Source organism: Macrosteles quadrilineatus, unplaced genomic scaffold, assembly GCF_028750875.1.
Source record: "Macrosteles quadrilineatus isolate MER2022 unplaced genomic scaffold, UCM_ALF_1.0 Scaffold_8__2_contigs__length_117827958, whole genome shotgun sequence".
Classification (NCBI taxonomy): Eukaryota; Metazoa; Arthropoda; class Insecta; order Hemiptera; family Cicadellidae; genus Macrosteles; species Macrosteles quadrilineatus.
In genome coordinates this window covers 70358897-70381422 of record NW_026542601.1, presented here as the reverse complement: position 1 = coordinate 70381422, position 22526 = coordinate 70358897, and the positions used below count along the sequence as shown (strand labels likewise).

Below are 22526 nucleotides of genomic sequence, written 5' to 3'. Positions count from 1 at the left end.
ATTATAATTGCCTGTTATATGATTAATTACTCTTTCCCCTTAAATTGCTGCAAATAAGTTAAAGAATATTAATTTAAAAAATATTTGCATTATTAAAATTCATTGTTGTAGCGCCGGAACTGTAATATATAAAATATCTGGTTTTACAATACCTTTATCAGTTCCAAAAACTTTTGGAAACTTTTGGAACTGATAAAGGTATTGTAAAACCAGATATTTTATTATAATTATGTTGTGAAAGCTAGACCCAGAGAATGAAAGTCGTGTAAACTCAACTATGGACCATTGTTGGTCCAACAAAAGTATCTTTTGTTGGTCCAACGGAGTGAAAAACGGTTGGACAACGGTTGGCTTGATGTATGATACCCAGCAATGCATATTAATGTATTTCATTAACAATGAACCAATGTTGGCCCACAGTTGTAAATATTGGTTGGCCCAACTACGAGATATACAGTTGGACAACGGTTGGTTGGTTGTGGAAGCTCCAACCAACCATCGACCAACTGTCCCACAGTTGGCCAACGTTGGCCCAACCATCTGTGCTACATGGGATATGAGTGAAGGATGATTGTCAAATGGAGTGTGATGATCTGTGTAGCTTTGTTACTGACTAAGATCAGCGGTTTCATTAGTCAGGAATGATCATTTATTTAAAGCCCAATGATCAGGAACAGCTATAATGCCTATAAATATCCACAATTCGTGACCTAGTAGCTGGATTACAAACAGGACGACGCCACCCGTCCCAGTCTTGAGCACCCTGATGGTAAACATTTACCAAACTCTAGAGCCACTGTGGCAGAGCCCGAAAGGTACCTTAGAAGAGATTAGAATATGTCTATATGTTAATCGGGAATGTGAGCTATCATTATACAAATTTTCAACCCAATCCGACCAGTAGTAAATGCGTGATTGAACTTAAAACAAATAAACACACAAACTTTCACATTTATTAGTAAGATTAAAATAAGATAGAATAAAATCATAGTTACTTCCACTGCTTACCATGATAAAGGTTGTTTACAAGTTTATGGCAGAAAGTATGTAGCCTTGCTCACGTTTGCTGATACCGTTTATTTTATTTTTGTATGATACCAATGATGGTACTTTTACTAATTACCACTGACATTAATTGCCACGAATGTTGACAACTTACAAACCGGCCACCGGTTATTTATGATTCCACTAATTAAAGTATTGTCGTCTTAAATAAGCTCCGTAAACCGTATTCAGGTGATTCAGTGCGGATGCTGCAGGGATCTCTGTACAACGATTAGTTTGAATTGAATTCAGTTCGGTACAATCGAATCGAACTCGAACTCAAACTGAACTCGTAGCGGATGAAGTACACAAATCAGCAGTAAAGTTTAATAAAAAATACTATGAAATTGAAGAAATCACAAACATTGCAAATCTAGGGGAAATATTATGAGTGATAAGGAGAAAATGCCAGATAATTCAGGTGACCATGGGAATACAACAGTAAGTATTCAGTTAAATGATTTATAAAAATCCATGTGACAGGCTTTATTTAATTTGATTAGTTTCCATTTAGTTGGTGTAAGGTGAAAAAGTGTCGACTAATTTTTAGGTTAGTATATGTGACAGACAATTAATAGGCTAGTCCCTAACTTAGTGGAACCAAATTTTAATTAACAAATATATTGATCTCTGTAAAGATAAAATCGTATACATTCAATCATTAAATTTGCCAATGATTGTCTGCATACCTCAGATATTCCTAGGCTACCCTTAGACTTTAAAGTCCTTGCCATGTCTCAGGGGAAAAGAGTAAGTTAGGTTTTAACCAAACTAACCCTCACTGGTTTATTCATTATGCATAGATCATGTCAGATGTTGTCCTGTACCAGGTATCGAAGAAAAGGGCTCTCAACAACACTAAGAGCCACACCAATAGACACTATTAGTATATATTAGTTAGTACTTAGTGGTAAGTTACCTACCCTATTAAAAAAATCACATAGGTATCCCACTCATCGCTGATTGACATAACTCTGTCTCAATTTATAAAACTTACACACTTATTGTGTTATAGGTGTTTATCTTAAGTCTCTTATTGTTCTCGTTCAACCTTTTTTGAAGTTCCACACTAAGCCTCCATTCCTCACTCCAAGCTCTCAATAACTTAGGCTAACTTACCTATCACAGAAAAGTAACTTAGGCTATTACCCAAATCAGAATCAGGAATATCTTAAGTTAACTATCCATCCAGTGCTAATGCAATATCTCGTGTGTAAAATTAGTTTTGACTTATTTAATACCTTGTTAGAATTATTAAGTAAAGTTAATAAGTTAGGTTGCTGCTATCAGTTTGGATACAGTAGGCTATTTGCCTTATTGTTGTGATGTGTTCAGTTTTTCAGTTGCCAATTTTAATTAGCCTAGCCTAGCATACCTAAGAAATCACAATTTTGCACAATTTTTTTATGTGGGCCTACAGACCTAACTTAATTTGAGGTCATTTATTTAATTGACTTAAACCCATTGCCTGTTCTATATTACAGTCCCAAACAAAAAGATACATGACTTTTTAATGCCGGTAGGCCTACTTTTAACTGACAGGTGAAAACAGATTTGCCAACCACGCAAAATGAGAATTTTTTATGCTAACAGCAAACATTGAAAATCGTTGTATTAAAACTAAACATCTATGTTACAAGCAACCTAATCTTTTTATTCTTTTTCGATAATAGAGATTGGTAAGTTCTTAAATTATTTGTTTGTTTAGAAGAGCGTTGTTGGTGACATTGAGTTTCAAGTGTCTCAGGTGATTGGTCGACTAGAGGAAGCAGTGGAGGGGAGGAGTGGGGTGACCCCTGCCCCACCCTCCCTGGGACCCCTACCTACTCGAACTGCAGAAGACATCTACACTCAACTTGAGGTAACATGTCTCCTTCATCTCCTTCATTTTTTGTGGTTTTTTTCCTCCTGACCACAGTTTAAACTATAACTAGAGGTTAAAATACCTTAATATTTCAATGTGATCAACGTCACCGATGAGCGGCAACCTTTTAAAATAGAACAAAAATAAAGTGGTTGTCCGAAATGGCTTTGCCCCCTTCATTTCACTTAATCAGAGTTCAATGTAACTAACTTATTACCCCTATACAGTGTGATTGAAAAGAGCCGGAACGGTGATAAATATTTTTTACTATTAGCCTATAGATAAAATAATGAAACTTGGTAGGCCTAAGTCAGTTATAGCCTACTCTTTTAAGCTATTATTACTTTTCTATCCCTTAACCCTACAATAAACCCTCAGACAATGAAATTTGTCTTTTGCTGGGCATGCTTGAAGAGCATATTGTCATTGTAGTTAAGTTACCTCTGGCTTGACCATGTTAGTTGAACTGTGGTAAGTAGGTCTACTTAATTGTCTTTATATTACAGTGAGAGTAGGTATATGGTAACTTTGAGGTCAAGGTTTTAAGTTTTAAGTCTGTTATTTTTTCATCAAAATATTTTCCTCACAGTTTTGATTCAAGCAGTGTTCAGCAAAGTTTCTACGAATTGTGAAATCTCAAACAAAAGCTGTATGCCTAACAAACATTTAATTTTGATTTGACAGAGCCTGTTGGTGGAAGTGACTCAAGAGGATGGTAGCACGCTGCCGGAGCCTACGGGACTGTCTATGTTGGCTCTTGTGTGTCACGCAGTGTCTGTCCACGCTGGCAGTCTAGACAGAGGACAACTGCAACAGCTGAGCAACAGAGTCACCTCGGACACCAGCAAGTGGCTGTCACAGCTGTTTAGGTACAACCCCTTTAAAGAAAAATCTCCTAACATTGACTTTTTAATCCGTTTTGAACACAAATTGTCACCGCTGTAATGTAATTAGGCCTGATTGTAGGACTTACCTGAAAAGTCACAGTTCAGTGGCTTATAGATACATAATAAAAAGTCTTCAAACATAACACTATTGTGTATCTATTTAATTGAATACTATCTATTACTCCCTGTAACTTTCCCAAAAAAACAAACTAAACTCTATATCACCTTTAAAAAGAAATGCTAATCAGCCTCTTGGCTTTCTTTTAAAATATAATTGTAGGACTTTGATTTATAGGGAGATCATGGATCAGTTTAAAGAACTTTTTCATTTGCGGCAAAAGTATACATTTTTTAATCTCATAATGATCACATAGGCTAACTGTTCTACGATCGTAATAATAAAAGTTGGCTTGGCTCAGCCTACTTTCAATAAAACACCAAGATTTCCCATTTCAGTAAAAAATACATTATTCCGAATGTTGTGCAGTCCCAAATGATTTGGATATTTTGAGTTATACAGTGGATTACATATTTCTTAAGAGGACAAACAGATATCTACCAAAAGAATAAGACTCTGAAAACCAGGGAGATGGCCTAAGCCCCAAGCCTAAGGCCCCATTGGATGACACATAATCCAGAAGCTTTCCACAATCAAATAAAACTGAGTAAGACAGAAGAAAGAAATGGTAATTGTTAAATCTTCAAAACATGATTCTCAATTTTGTTTTACCAGATAAAAATACATTTCAATAGCACATTCTTTCCTGGAAGGGTCTAGGTCCCAAGGCGCTTCATCCGTCAGTGTCAGATAATTGCACACCTTATATGGCTGCGTCATTTTTACATAGCTAACAACCATTGGCGATTGGTGGGATAACTTGGTGACTAAATCTCCACACTCTACTGCTAGACCATCTTGCTCGACCCAATCGCTTGTATGTGAATTAACTGTTGTAAGATTTAAATTTTTTCATTTTGATTCAGAACTGCACCAGAGCTAATTGGAAATTCAAAACAGAGCATTCCTTGTTCCAAGATAGTTTTTGTTCCCATATTTGTAATTGTTCCCACCAGAATATCATTCCAGGGTTCCTACAAACCTTTCTAATGTTTGTTCTGTCTGACAGGCTAGGCGAGTGTGGCGTCTGCTACCACGAGGACCAGCTGGAAGGTGTAGTCAGAGTGACCAGGTCTCTGTTACATGCCAAGTACCCCCACTACCTACAGGAGGGCTACGAGGTGATGAAGACTAAGCCTCCAGTGATCTACAGCAACATCGCATCTCCCCTGGGCATCGTACAACACATCTGTCGACAGGTCAGTAGATACAGTGTGGTAGTGATGTCTTTTAATTGGAAAATGGAAATATAAACTATATGCTCACTCAACTCAATTTCAATTTCTACATCGATCATGACAAAAAAAGCTTACGACCATAATGCTGATTTAAGTAACCAAAGTAATTTCACATTCAGCCTGTGAGTCATCATCCATAATGCCTTTTCAGATTGGACCATAATTGTCTTACAGTTTCTACCCATTTCATCAGCTTCCATCCATGCCTTTAATAGCAGATTTGACTTGGAAGATTTCTAGACTTTCTGTTTTAAACCATTTAAACCTGAAATTTTGAAGCTAATGCTCTAACTAAAGTTTCCATTTCCTCATGCATTATGTAATACACTCTCACTCACTGATGTCTGATGTTTTAGTGACAAGTTTTGAACATCTCTCTGATGTTACAGCTAGGCCTGCCTCTACATTGTGTGAGAGCTGTACCTTGTACAACTCTGTTTGCTGGACACAAGATGGACGTAGCAGCTCTAGAACGTCTAGTAGAGGAGGACAAGTCAGCAGGAAGACTGCCCTTGATAGTTTTAGCTGATGCTGGTAATTGCCGTTGATTTTTTGTTTCAATCTTGAACTTTATTCACAAAATTAACTGTCTGTTCGCTAATTGCCGTCGGTACCACAACCACCTTGGTGTATCAGCTCAGAAGCCAACTCAAGAAGGCAACTTCTATTTCCCATCTTAGAGTTAAATTGGACTCAATCTGATAGCCAGCACCAGGAACAACAGATTAGACATAAACTGCTGTGCAAATGACCACAACTAGTAAGTGTCCAACAAAAAAACACCTTTTTACCCTCCCTGTTGCAGCAAACCTAAGTACTCATTAAACTAATTCTATTTAAATAGGTAATAATAGGTGTGATATTTTTAAGGAGACATATTAGTGTAAATCCAATCAGGCAAATGGAAGTTGGCCTAGTCTGCAGGTTTGCTGCGGCGGGGGTATTTTATATTTAGAATTGTTTTAAACATATTTTAAAACATTTCTTTTAAAGCAGTTTTATTATTTATCAATCTCCAGCTACATAGATATTTTAAACCTCAAAATGTAGAATAAAGTGGATTATCTTATCTTATGGAGTGGAAAATACAAGATCCATTTAGGGAAAAAGATAAAACTAATTGACAAAAACAATTATTGTATTTTCCTTGTGCCATGCAATCTCAGTTGAATAGCGATTGATTATGCTTTTTAAAGATTTTGTAAGGAGAATCAGAGAAAAAAATTCAAAAATGTTTGTCCTTGAGCTACAAAATATCGACCCATTTATAAATCATAGTCTGATTTCCAAACAGCTTTCCTTATCATCCCACTGTTTTTCTTGTGTTTTTTAATGTCTTGCAATGGTAAAACTCCATCACAAGAAGCGAAAGTGGCTCTCTAGCCACTTTTGCTCCGTGGGATGAACAACTATTTTCATCATACTGTGAAAATAACCTTCTAATCGTTACAAAATTATACTACATAATTTGAGGTTAAGCAAAGTCGTCATCGATGTTTAAATTTCTGTAAGTTTGATTACAAACATAACTTAAAATTAGGGGTGTGCGATGCATCAAAAATGCATTAAAATTTGGATTCGATTCGATTTGATGCATCAAATTGCGATTCGATTCAGCATGCATCGAAATCACGATGCATCGATTTGGCCTTGAATCGCATCGATTCGAATAAAAAAAAATATGCTGCATCGCACACCCCTACTTAAAATATCATATGATTAGTAACGTTTTCATAATGTAGCCTACTAATAAAATTACGCAGTAATGCCATATCCTTACCTCTTGACTTATTTGGAAGCTATCCTTCCTTGACTCTTCCAACCCATAATCATAAACAACGTCTTCCCCGTTGTTACAATAATTAATCATATGTTTAGTAATTATTATAATATGTACTATTTTAATTTTAGTGATTACTTTTATTCGATGTACACAATGTATCCTTAGTGAATAAATATGTTTTCAATTCAATGTGTTTCAAATAGTAAACAACATTTTTAATCTGAATGTCCCATAAACAAATTTTTAGGTTAGCTAACCGAAACTTTATCATATTTTTTCTGTTCCCAATTTCAAGTTATCCAAAATTGATAATTTTGTGGACGATTTAGAGAACTAAAAACGGCTGTTTTCCGGACAGTATGATGAAAACGACTTGGTTTTTGCGGTTTGCGGGTTTAACAGGTAATATTAACTGCCTCTAATGTTTGTAGGTATGCCAATAGCTGGACATGTTGACAACTTATCGCGGCTCCAAGAAGTTTGTCGTAACCATGAGCTTTGGCTTCACTTACGAGGACATTCATTGGCGGCTTTGGCTCTTACAACAACTCCCAACAACGTGAGTTTTGGGGTCGGTAATTTGACTGTACTTAGCTTTAATATTGTCCTGTGCTGTTAACAAAGACATTCTTTTTTTATAGATATTGTAATGTTGGTATTTTTCCCTTGTGATATTTTTTTTACCCACACTGCTCACTTTATACTCAAAATATATTGTTTATAAAATAAATATGTTATTCACCAAATCCACAGAGGTGTATAAAATTACTCCATGTTTGACTTCAACTCTTCATTAGGGCTAGAGTTATTATATCTTATTTTTTTATGTTTTGCCTCTGTAGTAAGTTTTGCAAAGTGAGTCTGATATTAAAAAAAATTTGTTTCAGACTCCTCGAATATCTGACAGTGCAACTCTACCAATCTCTACTTGGTTGGGAGTGCCTGGACTACCTTCAATTGTATCCTTTACTCAAATGTACTTGCTCTCAAGTTTAACCAAATACATTTCAACACCAAGAAGTTTAAAAATGAGAGAGTTCAGCTAGCTTATCTGAGAAAATTAGAGCCCAGGGACTTAAAAAATACATAATAAAAAGTTATGTTACAAAACAATGTCATTTCCGCCTAGTATTGATCATCGTCAGAAAATATATTAATGATGTTTTAATGACATTCTAGTTTCAGGTCATAAGACATATTGTCAAATCCAATATTAAATTATAGTCACCTGTAAAAAATAGTATTTCTCATTCTCACTAAGTAATCACAATTACTTATTGTCACAATTAATTCATTGTCATTATTGTGAATATACAGTAGTGCGTCGAAAATCCAAATGTTAAAAATCCTAAACATCAAAAATCCAAATCGCTCCTGTGGGATTTAAAATATTGAATCAGCACAGAGGCAACAGATGTTTTAAAATTTCGCGGGCCAAACAGTTGGCGCGCAGCGGAGTAATGCGTGAACATGTCGAGCCAGTATTTGTTGTGTTCGCTTCCAATGCATAAACTCTACATATTATTTCAAGAAACAAACTACAGTAATATACTGAAAATACCTAAGTATAAAAACTGTTTTTATTTTATTTACTGGATGTATCCTAGAACTGTATTTTTTAATACTGTAGGCATAATTCTGTGTCTTATTAGGCATTTTTTAGGTTACGGTATGTTTGAAAATCGGAACAAATCAGTAATCTGAGCAACCTACGGTCCCAATTGGTTCGGTTTTTTTTATGCTTTACTGTAGTTAACGAAAAGTATTTAGAAACCAATGCCTTTGTTAAGTTTACAAACAAGTTTTGATCAAACTATCCAGAATTATCTTTACGATTTCTAACTTGTGCGTTAATTGTTCTTTAGGTTTGTATATCATTGATTTTGTACAATGTCTTTAACAGTTCTATTTGTTTATTTATTTTTTTTAGTTAAAAAATATCACAAAACTGTAATAGCAGAGATACATCAAGGTACATTTTTACCATCAGTTCACATGGTGTTTTACTTAAATATGTCTACAGACATTGTACAATCCCTCAGGAATAGCAGGAGCGGCTTTACTGCTGGATCATCCTGGAAGAAGGTTGCAAGCTTTGCCGTTGTGGGCAGTGCTTCAGGTTGGTACCAATGAAGATGTGCTTAAAACTACTGTAAAGTAATTTGAATGGTCAATTAACATATTCAAAAGATCATAGCCATAGCTGTAGTGATCAGTGAGAACACTTTTGTGATTATTACTTTAATATAGGGATGGACGAGATTGGATTTTTAGTTCGAGACGAGACGAGACGAGATTTTTTATTTCTCATAAAATTTCGAGACGAGATCGAGACGAGATTTCTCTTCTCATACACAACGGGAAATGCACGTTCGAAATTTTTACCTGATTTTGTAACATTCTTAGATGACTGTTTAAATACTAAAATAATGATAATAGGCAAGAATATTTACAATCTTTCATTAAATAACATCAGCATAACATTTTTTTATTAATCACGCCTAACTTATTAAAAATGCCTACGATTAGGAAACATGGTGATATCAGTTAGGATAGAGTTCAACTTATCCTAAAATAAAATAAATCATAAAATAAAAGCAATATTAATTTTTATAAAATAGTTACTTGTTTTGACTTTTTTTATAGTAATAAAACATTCCTCACACTGCTTACACTTAACAAAACTTCTCAAATGTTATTAAAGTAATATTATTAAAATAATGAAAGTAATATTTACATTAAAAGAATTAAAGTAATATTTACATTAAAAGAATTAATTAAATAAGAACGCCTTCGAAAAGGAAACGCAACTACAACATGCTCCTGTATTGCGGGTATTGCATTGACTTTCTGCAGGCGTTTTTAATTTTTTTTATTTTTTTTATTTTTTATTCTCGTCTCGATAAAAATCTCGGCCAAAAAGTAATCTCGTCTCGTGTAACGAGATTGAAAATTTCCCGAAAATTTCCCGAAATTTCGAGACTTGACCATCCCTACTTTAATACTTTAATCTGAAATGGCGATTAACAGGACAGTGTAGGATGAGTGGCACAATCTTGTACTATTGTTAGTGACTAAGGCCGACATTTTTATTTAGACACAGCTGTTAGTGTAAAACAAAACAAATTCATTTGCTCAAACCATTTCAGTTTATAGAATTAAGAAAACAAATCATTTGAGTCAAATGCAATGATTATATCCCCTTTTATCCATATGCATGTTGTTGCTTGACATTAGCATGTGTAAAATTTGTTTACTTGTTTATTTTTTTTCTTGTTTCTATGCCAGTGGCATTTTTGTAATGAATTAAAGTCAAAATGCTTTTAGGGAAAGTGGTCCAAACCCATTAAATGTTTTGTGGATGTGCCAGAAATTGAACCTGTCCCTCCCGCACCGAAGTCTAACCGAACGCTAACCGAACGCTAACCACTAGGCTAGCAACACAACAAAGTAATAGTCTCCTTAGAGGATTAGTTTTATCGATATGTCTAAAGTATGTTTTTACTATTTTTTTAATTAACCAAAAAAGTGAATGATAACAGTGAAATAATTCCACTAAGAATTCCATTAAAATAAACTGAACTCCGGGTACAGTTTTAGTGCCACTAGAGTTCTTGGGTATCAAAATATAAAACTGAAAATCTATTTATTTGGTTGTTGGTCCTTATAATGAGAATCTATGTTTTTTGGTACCATCCCATCTCTAGTTTCAACTAATTCAGGAAACATATACGCTCAAAACTATATCATTTTGTATTAACATAGAAAGAGTTAAGTATTAAAGTAACTTAGGCCTCCCTCATAACATCAAACTTGGTGACAGGACATTTATTTTTTGTGAGTATTCATTTATAGAGGTCCGTACAAAATTTAATACTACACATTTACCCTCACCCAGTAAAAAATATTGGCCGGATGAGTTAAAACTCAATGCAACAAGGGAGAAACGTTGTTGTTTAGAGTAAATTAAAAACCTACAATAAAATAAAGAAGTTGGTTACGAAATGGTTAACAGAAAGGGACAAATCGTTGTTATCTTGAATCCTCTCATATTGTTAAATGTGCTTGAACCTATTTAAATTTTGTAGAACATGGGACAAACAGGAATACAGCAGAGGATAAAGGAAGCTTTTGAATCCAGTGAACAACTTTGGCGAAGGCTCATAAAGTATCCTTGTCTTCGGATGTTGGTAAGTTGAAATACAAATATGCCATTGATCCAGTAATTAGTTGTACAAATCTAGCCATTTAAGCTGAAAAATTGTGAACCTCTACGCCCTAACAAGTTGTTAAATCCACCAAATAGTGTGTAGTTAGTGACGTAGTTTTAATTTAATTAAACTTGTGTTGTTCCTTGTAGACTTTAGGGTGTCTATCAGTCGGGAATTCTGGGAAATTCGGGAAAAAGCCTGGGATTTATGAGAGGTCGGGAATAATCTAACCCTTAAAAATTAGGAATTAACGGGTCCCAAAACTTTGAAAAACTTTTCTGGATCTTGTATTCCCGATCATTGGTACGGGATTACTTTTGATTCGATGCATTGAATAGAAATTTGATTCAGTGATTATAAAAAATAACGATTTGATTCATGGGGGAATCAGTATCCATAATCTGTATCCATATGTGTTATTGAATCAGTATCCATATACGTTATTGTGCAATACCATGACGACGATTCCGTGACCGCAGGAGACAATGATGACGTCTACACGATCACAGACGACGAGGACGTTTCCATGACTGCGGAAGACGATGTTGTCGTCTACACAGTCGTGGGAAATGTTCATGATTTTGTCGCGATTTCGTACTTCGACGATGACGATTCGTGACCGCGGGAGTCAATGATGATGTCCATACGGCCGCGGGAAATGTTCATGATTTTGCCGCGACTTAAATAATCGTAGCAAAACTAAAAATATTTGTAGTAGGCTTATAGGTTTTATTTTTTTAACTTCTTGAACAAATCAAAGTTAAGGCTAGGAAAATGTTTAATTGTAAAGTTATATCATCTTCAGATAATAAGAGCAAAGCGGTGTGGAATGTTGTGAAGTCTGAACTTGGAGTCCTGAATTCCAATCATTTGGATTTCCCTGATTTGTGTGTCGGAGACAAGCAATTAAAAGATGGACAAAATGTGGTAAATTTTCTCAATGATAAATTTTGTAACATTTACAAAAATATAAATTGTATGCCTTGCTTACACACTGCAACTAATTTGATTAATAATACTAGTAGGCCTAATAATATAAGAATGAAATTTCAGTTCAGACATGTATCGATTTTAGAAATTAAAAAAACCGTTAGAAATTTAAAAAATAAAAAATCTTCTGGATGGGATGAAATTCCTATTGAATTAATTAAAAATGTCATAAACCATATTGCAGAGCCTCTGTGTCTAGTAATCAATCAATGTTTTGATGAAGGAATTTTTCCCTATCAATTAAAAAATGCTGAGCTGAAACCACTTTTCAAAAAAGGCTCAGTAATGGACCCTGATAACTATCGTCCTGTTTCAATACTCCCATCTTTGTCTAAAATCTTTGAAAAAATTGCTTACAACCAAATCTATTCATATTTCGAAAATAATGATTTATTTACCAATAAACAATATGGTTTTAGATCTGGGAAAAACACTATATCTGCTGTCTCAGACTTCATAAATCAGGTTTCTGATGGCTTGGATGGGTCTCAGAGCACAGCTGCGGTGTTCTGTGATCTATCCAAGGCATTTGATTGTGTAAATTACAATATATTAATGAGTAAACTTAAATATTATGAATTTTCTGATATGGCTCTGTCTTGGATGCATTCATATTTGACTAACAGACATCAAAGAACAATAATCGTAAAAAATGGTAAAAAATGTATTTCACAGTGGCTTAACACTAAATGTGGGGTTCCGCAAGGGTCAATACTAGGCCCCTTGCTATTTTTAATATTTATTAATGACTTACCTCAAAATGTATCGTCTAACCTTATCTTATATGCTGATGACACTACAGCAATAGTTAAATCAAATAATTTGCAAAATCTTAAACAAGAAATCAGTCTTTCTATTCTTAATTTATCTAATTGGTTTACAGCCAACAGGCTAAAACTTAATAATTCTAAAACACAGGTGATGTTATTTCAAACAATTCAGAATAGGCAAAACTCCACTGTTGAATTATCTTATGATAATAATATTATATCCTTTACTGAAAATGCAAAATTTTTGGGTTTAGATATCGATAAGAATTTAACATGGAAAACACACATAAAAATGGTAGTTGGTAAATTAAATACGGCTTGCTTTCAAATGTATGTTTTGAGAAATGTAATAGATTTAAAAACTAAACTCACAGTGTACTATGCAATGTTCTTTTCTGTCTTGCAATACGGGATTGAATTATGGGGAGCAACTTCTTATTCTAAAGCAGTTTTCAAAATTCAGAAGAAATTTATAAGGATTTTATCATTTATGCCCAAAAGAACCTCATGCAGAGCTTTATTTGCTAAATATGAGATATTAACTTTGCCTTCACTTTATATATTTAAAATGATGGTGAATTTTAAAATTAATTATCAAATGTACAATGATAAACAAATCAGTCATCCATATCATACACGCTCAAAAAATTTTCAATATCCAAGACATCGCCTTTGTTTATATGAAAGATCTCCTTATTATATGGGATTAAGGCTTTACAACAGTCTACCCACTAATTTTAAAGAAATTAACAGTATTTCAAAATTTAAAAATGATTTCAAACGATACCTTTTACAGAAAAATTATTATAATATTTCTGATTATTTAAATGATAAGTAAATATATTTTAGTTTAAGCTATGTGGATTTTAGTTTTGTTATGTAACTTAGTGTTTAAGATCTCTGACAATATCACCTGTTTCACCAGCTAACGCTGGATCTGTGAAATGTTTTGTGATAATAAAGTAATATTTCATTTCATTTCATTTCATTTCATCAAAAACCTCAAGCAATGCTCGGTCCCCTGGTACTGGTTTTTATTTGTTTCACCAATACATATCTTTATTTGTAAAATCAATAATAAAATAGGTAACATGCAATATTATGCTGCAAGTAAAGATTATGAAATAGGCAAGCAGCTCCCTGACATTTCCAGCAATACTGGTTCTTCTAATGTGATTGAAAACAAAAATTTCACTCCATTGGCAAGTATGAATAGAAAAATGCCTTGTTGCTTCGAATCAAGTTGCATCGATTCAAATCAAAAATATTTTGAATCTCATCGAAAATTTATTGCTGCTTTGCACACTTATACATTTAATCCGGGATTTTCTCGGCACGTGATTTGTTCAGATCGTCGGTGATTTTGCGTCGTCGCGAGTGACAACATATGTTGACAATGGTACCGTGACCGCGAGACAGAAAAAGGTGTAGTAACATGGAGAATGGAGCCATTTTTTTTGTCGGGATAAAAAAAAAAATGGTAGTGTAATGTCGGGAAAAAGTCGGGAATTCCATTTGATAAATCTGGTAGACACCCTGGACTTAGACTAGCAACTACTACAGTGTGTTACCAACGTCATAGTGAAGTGTGATTAACACATTAGATATGATTGTTTGGCCACCTGAGCAAATAGTGACACAAGTGTGTGTGTGAGTGCTATTCTGATTAATTTAAGTTTTTAACTTCCTTAAAATAATCATGAATGGATTGAAATTGCTCAAACATTAGACTGTGGTTTTCTACTAGCCACTGTAACATCATAAATTGGTTAGCACTCTTTTTATTAATCTGCTTTTACTTCAATTACTAATGTTTTTTTAGATTAAATAAATATATAGGATGGAGAGGACACAGCTAACTCACCTGATGAAAGGTTGCAGACGAGTCAAAGAACACATAAAACACACACATAATAATACTTGATATTTCGCCTCTTTCAGAGGCTTACTTCTGAAGAAGCCTCTGAAAGAGGCGAAATATCAAGTATTATTATGTGTGTGTTTTATGTGTTCTTTGACTCATCTGCAACCTTTCATCAGGTGAGTTAGCTGTGTCCTCTCCATCCTATATATTAATTTAATCTAAGCTAAATGCTTTTTCCTAAAAACATAATGTTTTTTTAGAAAATGAAGAGTTAGAGTTAGCGTCATGTTATGTCAAATTTTTCCCATTGTGTCCTGTCCCATAGACAAAAAATGTATATTTTTGGAAGTCAAGTTGTATCGGTCACTGATGAAGTTGATTTTTATTGCTTTTTGTCTGTTAACTTCAAACTGGCCATTTTACTTAGAAGCATGTGAAAACAGATGCTTTATCTGTAATGAACATTAAGTGTATGCCTACTATTAGTACTACAGTGCTGAGTAATATGATTAGTACTTACTTAGTTTTGCTTAATAAGACTTACAGCCACTAATGGGAAATGGAGGTGCAAAGAAACTTAAAGTTGTATTTTAAATGTGATTGTTTTTTTCAGAGTCAACAACCTGGCGGGGAAGGTGGGGTCATCACCATAGCAGATATCATCACCAAACCAGTCAACACAAATGTAAGTTGTTTATCAACAAATTACACAATATTTATCTTTTTGGAATTGTGTCTATTTTATTTGGAGATATTATATAGTTCTGTTATTCTGAACTAATCGGGACTGAACCAAGTTTGGATAAGGGAGAGTTCAGAAAAAGTGGATTTCATTCGGACTTAAAAAATAAAATTGCCATGTTGAGTTATGATTATGTTATGATCTACAAACACTAGCTGAGTTTTCTTTGTTGCAGCTATTGTTTGAAGTGGTGGCAAGTTCAGTCGTGTTCCAGTTTGTACCGGATGGCTGCCAGGAGAGAGTTGCGCCATACTATGATAAACTCAACTCTTGGGTTTGTATATTAAAAATATACCAAACACAATATACACATGTTGTAGTGTTCGTAATCCATTGGTGTGTAACAGTTTTAAAGCATCACACTCTTCTCTTCTGCGTCCTCTCCTTAACTCATGAATAACAACCAGTAGTTTGATGTACAATTAGTAGAGGTTTGCAAGTGGCTTGGATTTTGAGCCAAACCAAGCTGAGCTTTTATCCCTGCAATATTATTGCAAATGCAGAATGTGTCTGCAATTAAAATTCACAATGTATCTGTTATCATAGAAAATGTGTGCTAATTTTCTGTCACCACACAAAAAATATCATGGTGTCGTATTTGACTTGTCTGAGAAAATGTTAGCACCCAGGGCTATTAATAATATTACTCTTGCTTGATTGGGTACTTCTTTATACAGTAGACTCCCTCTTATCCGAACACCTTTTAACCGGACTACACTCGGCGGAAATGACATCTCTTTAACCGGACAGTTTTTATGAGCACATTGGTTTAACCGGACTAGATCGGCAGGAAGTGGGCAGTACTGAAATGTCTGTTCTCGTGGGAAAGATTTGAGACCAGTGATCACGTGTCTAAATACAATGCTCTCCTAAATTTGCTGACTACATCAATTGATGCAATTGCGCAACCCCCACTACATGTAGTTCAGTATGAGGTCAGCCATTACCGGGGAACGTTTAAATCGTTGCTAGCCTGTAGCTTAGAATGTGAGCTTTATTTTGTTGTAGGTTGGTACAAAAATTTCCCGTAAAATCCCATCTGACAATGCTTTTGTCCCGGTTTCGGAGATTTTCTCTCTTCAAGCCATATTACAAAGCCACTGACTACTGATCCAGGCAGTGCTGCTACCTTTGGATGTTTTAGGGAACTACGTCCAATTTCGGGATAACGTAGTTCAATCACCGCTGCTCTTTTGTTATTCGTCAGATTGAAATATTTGAATGCCAATTGCGTTCGCTGTTAGGGTGCCGCACCGGGGCTTTGCCCGAGCCTCGCCGCCATTGGCGAGCGCCTGTTAAAATGCCTGCCGCACTGAACGTGTTTAGTCGAATATCACAGTAAACCCGTTTTAACAAGTTTTTGGGGACGTCGGTTTAACCGAAAAACCCGTTATCCGGACTGGCCTCGGTCCCGAGGAGTCCGGATAAGAGAGAGTCTACTGTACTCATCTTAAAACTCTGAGGTGGTATTGCTCTCTCAAAGACATAATAATAATATTTATTGCATTGACAAAAATGCATTGTGAGAATCTCAGAATATCACTCAAAATTGATTTCAAATAATAATCATACATACATACATAAAAACTCATAAAGACTCATTACTAACTAGGTATAGAAAACATTATTATTTATTTTACAGTCAAATCCAGTTAGACTGTTGGTAACTCGTTAAAAATGTCAATACTAAACCGTTGTGATCAGTACTAGAGGTTTGTTTACTATTACAGCTGGGCCAGATCCTACAGAGAGACTCGCCGCAGGTGCCTGTGGAGCTGTGTGAGTTGGAACACTCTGGTGTGGTACTGCGCTACTGTCCCTTGGAGGCCATCTCTGTACCCTCCCAGTCCGACATAGAAGCCTTTGTCAACTGTCTGGACCAGCAGTTGGTGAGTAGATATCAGCTGACGTAAATGGCTTGTTACCTGGCCGCTTTACACACCATCAGATCATCAGATGATGATTTAACATGAGAACCAAGTAAGGTTATGTTGGATGGTCCAGGATTGAACATGGTAGGATTGGCAGCGATGAGCAACAAAAGAGTCCAAGGCTCGTGGAAAGAAGGATGCTTGTGACATTTAGGATTGGTGGAAATGATGGGAATATGGGTGAAGTGCTAAGCCGACCTATGGGAGATGATGTAGGACCTGAAACACAATAAGATGTAGTGAAAGAAGTCGTTGGGGGTACAGGAAATATTATTTGTGGGGGGGGGGGGTATACAAAGTGACTCAACTAAGATTATTACAATACAATAGTGGGAATGGTTCATGCCTATAGTCGTATAATGTAAGCCAATAGTCGTCGTTGTATAACCTGAACTTACCACTCTGTCTGCAGGAGATCCTGGTCGCTACTGTTGGCCACAAAGACACGTTCCATCGCCTGGTGTCGTCGTCGCCCAGCCTACGTCTGGTGGAGATGCCTGGATGGGCTGGTCTAGGAGGTGTACGCTACGTACCACAGGGCTGGGAGACCCGTGTACTCACAGACCAGGTCAAACAGGAGCTCAACAAGCTCAACATTCAACTGGTGGACAGGCTGAGGGCTACAGATGCTGCGTTCTCTCTAGGTGGGTTATAAAACAGAAGGGTCAAAGTTAAAATGATTTCCTCCCTTAGCATCTTTTGGATGATTCTTTGAAGTTAGCCGTTGGAAGAAGTTTTTTTTAATCCTCTGAAGTTGTTGATCTTAGCATTGATTGTTATTTTATTAACGCCAGTAGCATTGCTTAATTATGCTACTCAGTAAGATGAGCTTTATTTTAGAGGTGTGCGAGCCTGGTATTTTTGATCGAGCTGGGTTTTAAGAAAAAAGCTAGCTTTTTTCAAGCCAAACTTTTTATATCATGAATTTTACGTAATACCATTTAATAAGTTAATGTGTCACAAACCTTTCTTTTAAAAATACAATTTGATTTTGTGATTCTACATCAATATAATTCGTTCAATATAATTTTTTTCAGTTCATAAAGGGATTCACAAAACAAGGAACTAATAGAAACAACATCAAGGAACTTAAGTTTAGAAAAAAGTACACCTTATTTTCTTTTTTCTTCTAAAGGCAATGTTTTCTGGAATTGTGTGGTTATTGACTAAGAATAGGTACACGGTCGAGAAAATACAATCATTGTCCTCTCCGACTGCATCATATTCGTGATTATCTCCAGTGGTCTCGGAAACATCATCATCGTCTTCCCTGATCACGACAAAATCCTAAACCTTTCCCACGTTCTTCTAAACATCTTTGTTTCCTGTTTCAACAAACCACGATCTTGGCAAAAGCATGAACTTTTCGATTGCGGGATCTCTGCAGACGCGTTCCTGCGATTGCGAAAACATCACAATGATTAAAGCTCATCTCAAGCTTAATTTTCTAACTTCATGGAAGGTCTCAGCTCAAAATTTGAGCCGCTTGTACACCTCTTTTTATAATATTTTCAGAAATTAAAGAGTTCCAAAGCTTACTGCACAACATTAATGCACTTGAATCACTCGTCGCTGTGTAGGTGAAGGAACTGATGGACTGGCTTGTGTGAGGTTTGGAATGGTGACAGCTGACACAGACGTCGCAGAACTGCTCAGTCTTGTGGAGAGCGTGGGCAAGCAAGAGGAAGACAGTTGGAAATTTATTGACACAATGGCAGAGGTTGTCAAGAAAGGTAGGAAACTGATGCTGACATAAAAGAGTCAATCAAAATAATGTATTTCACATTCACCCTAATCATTGTCATAAAAACATACACACACCGTAAAGCTGTTGTCAGCACGTTGATTGTTCTTATTGCACAACTACACATATAGAAGCAGTTTTAGCATCTTAGAAGCCTTCATCAAGGAAGCTAGCAATGTTTTGCCAGATTCTAAAGTCAGATTTTAGAAAATGTTAAATGTTTCACCAATATGAATCAAACCAAAGAGTTTAGTTTCCTAAATTATTTATTTTGGCTTATACAACCTAGAGTTAACTGTGTTCCTATTAGTTCAGCATTATAAACTAGATCACATCATTGACTTTTATATACTACAGTAACAGTAAAGTAGACATCCTATCTACCAGTTGCAGTGATTATTTTGTTTGAATATAATATAGTTGAACGGGCCATTCTTTGAGTGCGCTGCTGAGTAAATTCAATTTTCACCCGTAGATTTTGGTATTTTAGTAAACTTTCACCAATCCGTCCCCATATTATAACTAGCAAATTAGTGATAGGGCCAGACTAGTGGATGGTAATGTTAAAGGGGTAAAGGGAAATAAACTTGACATCAGGGCAGTCTGTTGGTTTCTCAATTCAGCTAATCTAATTTTAATCAAAAACTGACTGTAACAAGAGAATGGGATGTATAATTCTATCGATAGTCAAAGATTGCATCTCAAATTTCCCTTACAGGTTTTGTTAACATCATTCATTCTTGTAGGTATAGAGGCAGCTACTCTAGACTTGCAACGAGAGAATGAGGAGAAGTTATGGCAGGAAGGCATTCTACGTCAGGTGCCGGTGTTTGGATCTCTAGTCAACTGGTGGTCTCCTTCTAACAAGGAGTCGGGCGGGGTCAAGGGACGTAGTCTCGACTTGACAGCGGGCGTCGTGGCGTCTACAGAGAATATTTACAAATACCACATGCAGGTTAGCATATAATGTTGACTGTGGGGCGGAGAAGAACTTGCCATTCACTAAGTTGACTGTGGAAGATAATGTTGTTAAATACCTACGTAAGCTAGTTTTGATCGGATGTGTATTTGTAACTCTTTTTCCACTATTTATTATCTGAAATTAGAGTACAAAAAGAAAAGATCATTCTCTTATAATGTATTCAAAAACGATGAAGATAGGTGTACCAATTTTGAAAATTGAATTTTGAAACTGTGACAAAGCTATATTCTTGAATATTTACACACAGACAGATATATACACATACTTTTGCCATGTAATAACGGGTATTTCACTTACAATAAATATTGTCTGATGATGATGAAATGTCAATAGTATACATTCTAATAATAGGACTACAGACTACAAAATACTTTAGTTTGCCTTAAAATATTTTTATCGTGAATAGTAAATAAATCCTATTACCTATTGTTTGCAATGTTTTAGTTTTACTTAAGAAACACCGATTTTCCAGGGAGTTTCAGGAAGCTCCTCTGGAGGTAAAGGACCTCCAGAGCCTCTGGTTCAAACACCTGTTGCTGGACACTCGAGGACTCCTTCTGTCTCTTCTCAACAGAGCAACACAAACACAGCACACTAACCGTCTGACACAACCTACCACGTATAAGATACTTACTTTGTGCTCTTATTTTTGTAACCTAGAGTTCACAAGATGAAACATGCTTGTGTTTATTTTAGTTAGAAAATATATTTGTGATGTTCTAATTTAGATTTTAATTTGAAAGTGTTCTTTTGGTTGGCGTGTTTGAATGGATGGCTGTAAAATCGTGATTTGTCAGATTTTTATTTACTAATGATGAAGTGTGTAATATAAATACAATCATACATATTAGACCCTGGTGAAAAGGCGGGTCATTCTGAGCATCCCATTGTTAGCTATGGCAGTTGCTAAGAAATGTAATCAGACAGTGTTTTCTTTCTTTGTCTTCCATCCTCACTTAGCTGGATTTCATTACCTTCTAATTGGACCACAAATGTGTTTGCTCAAACTTTACTTATTTATTTATAGTTTCATGATTTATCAGTTTGGTTTCCTTCAATATATCTCGTCTTATCTTATATACTACTGAATTTTGCAGCACAGTTGTATTATCATCATTAACAAACCACTTTAAATTTGCAGATCGTTTTGCGTCTTGCAAGTTTTATATGTTACATTTTTTTAACAGGTTCACTTCACTTTGAGACAAAATTGTTTTGAACATTTTTTAATTGACGATCCATGATATGGTCCCAAAATAATGTTACTTTGCCAGTTTTGGTGTTTTTGTCAATATCCTTTTAAATAGCTGTCAAGCTTGATCTAGTTTAATGTTTTGCCTCACCATTGTTGGTTCACATACTTTTGGAACTGTTTGTGGTGGAGATTGAGATTTGTTATTTGTCTAATGGCTTTAGTGATTCTTTAGGTTTGATGAATAGAACTATCTGTATTTCTCAGCTTTTCCGAAAGATGAAGTTTAACTTGCATCCATCCATCATCCAGTTGGTTGGATGTTAACTAACAGTTCCAAACTTCAAGAAAAAAATACTAATTTCAGAGTGCACAGTTGTTTTAATTTACTTCTTTAAACTATTCTAATTTGACAATAAAAACCTTTAATTTAGCATGTAATAAAAAAGCTAGTTCTTAGGCTACAATAAGAATTTAACTGAACCATGTTGTCTCAATGGTTTTTGTTTAACACTAATACCGAAACCCCGGTCTGACAGGCCCACGGGAATTTTCAAAAACGCATGTTGGCAACACTGTTTACTTGGTAGATTCCATTCCCCCAATACCTTCCCCCCTTTTCCTTCCCTACCTACTGATATATCGTTTGTTCATTTTGCATGGGTGCCGTGACCTTGACAGGTCGTCTGTTCATAACATGTCCGTCTCAGAAGCCAAGCGTTAGTGTATTTTAAAGCGGGGTCTCACAGACCGAGGGTTTCGGTTTGTGTGTTTCTAAACAGGGTCCATTATTTTTCAAATGGGGTCTCACAGACCGGGGGTTTCGGTTAACGTCAGCCTAGGTGGGGTTTCGGTATTAGTGTTAAAGTATTTTATCAAAATTTCCTACTAACTTTTTGGGGTATATCTACTCCCTGGAAATGTTAAACATTTTTGTTATAGAACGGTTCAAACCCTAGTCTTGTAAGCAAGCACAAAAACCATTTTGCTACCCATACTATAATTCATTATAGCAGCTTTTATGGCATGTTGATTTATTTTTTTTAATTTTTAAAAGTATTCTTTTTACTATAATTGTTTAAATCATGTGATGACCTCGTTTTAGCTTTGGCTTTAGTTCTTTAAATGATTTAAATAATTTTGGTGTGATCACAGAAAAGCAAGGT

At 35.4% G+C, this 22526-nt stretch overlaps 1 protein-coding gene across 3 annotated transcripts; it reads left to right on the top strand.

The window, feature by feature from the left end:
- Positions 1 to 1361: 1361 nt before the first annotated feature.
- LOC128999991 (pyridoxal-dependent decarboxylase domain-containing protein 1-like) lies at positions 1362 to 20891 on the top strand. 3 transcript variants are annotated; one of them, XM_054426819.1, is made up of 16 exons: positions 1362 to 1485; positions 2753 to 2905; positions 3593 to 3777; positions 4923 to 5112; positions 5541 to 5685; positions 7366 to 7493; positions 7822 to 7893; positions 8958 to 9053; positions 11023 to 11124; positions 15383 to 15454; positions 15687 to 15785; positions 17242 to 17400; positions 17855 to 18086; positions 19023 to 19175; positions 19933 to 20141; positions 20641 to 20891. In XM_054426819.1, the coding sequence occupies exons 1-16, from the start codon at positions 1432 to 1434 to the stop codon at positions 20764 to 20766; spliced, it is 2175 nt and encodes a 724-aa protein (XP_054282794.1). In that variant the 5' UTR covers positions 1362 to 1431; the 3' UTR covers positions 20767 to 20891. The 3 variants fall into 3 exon arrangements, with proteins under 3 accessions (XP_054282794.1, XP_054282793.1, XP_054282795.1); XM_054426818.1 differs by having other exon boundaries at positions 7366 to 7505; XM_054426820.1 differs by lacking the exon at positions 1362 to 1485 and adding an exon at positions 1564 to 1594 and having other exon boundaries at positions 7366 to 7505.
- Positions 20892 to 22526: the final 1635 nt, after the last annotated feature.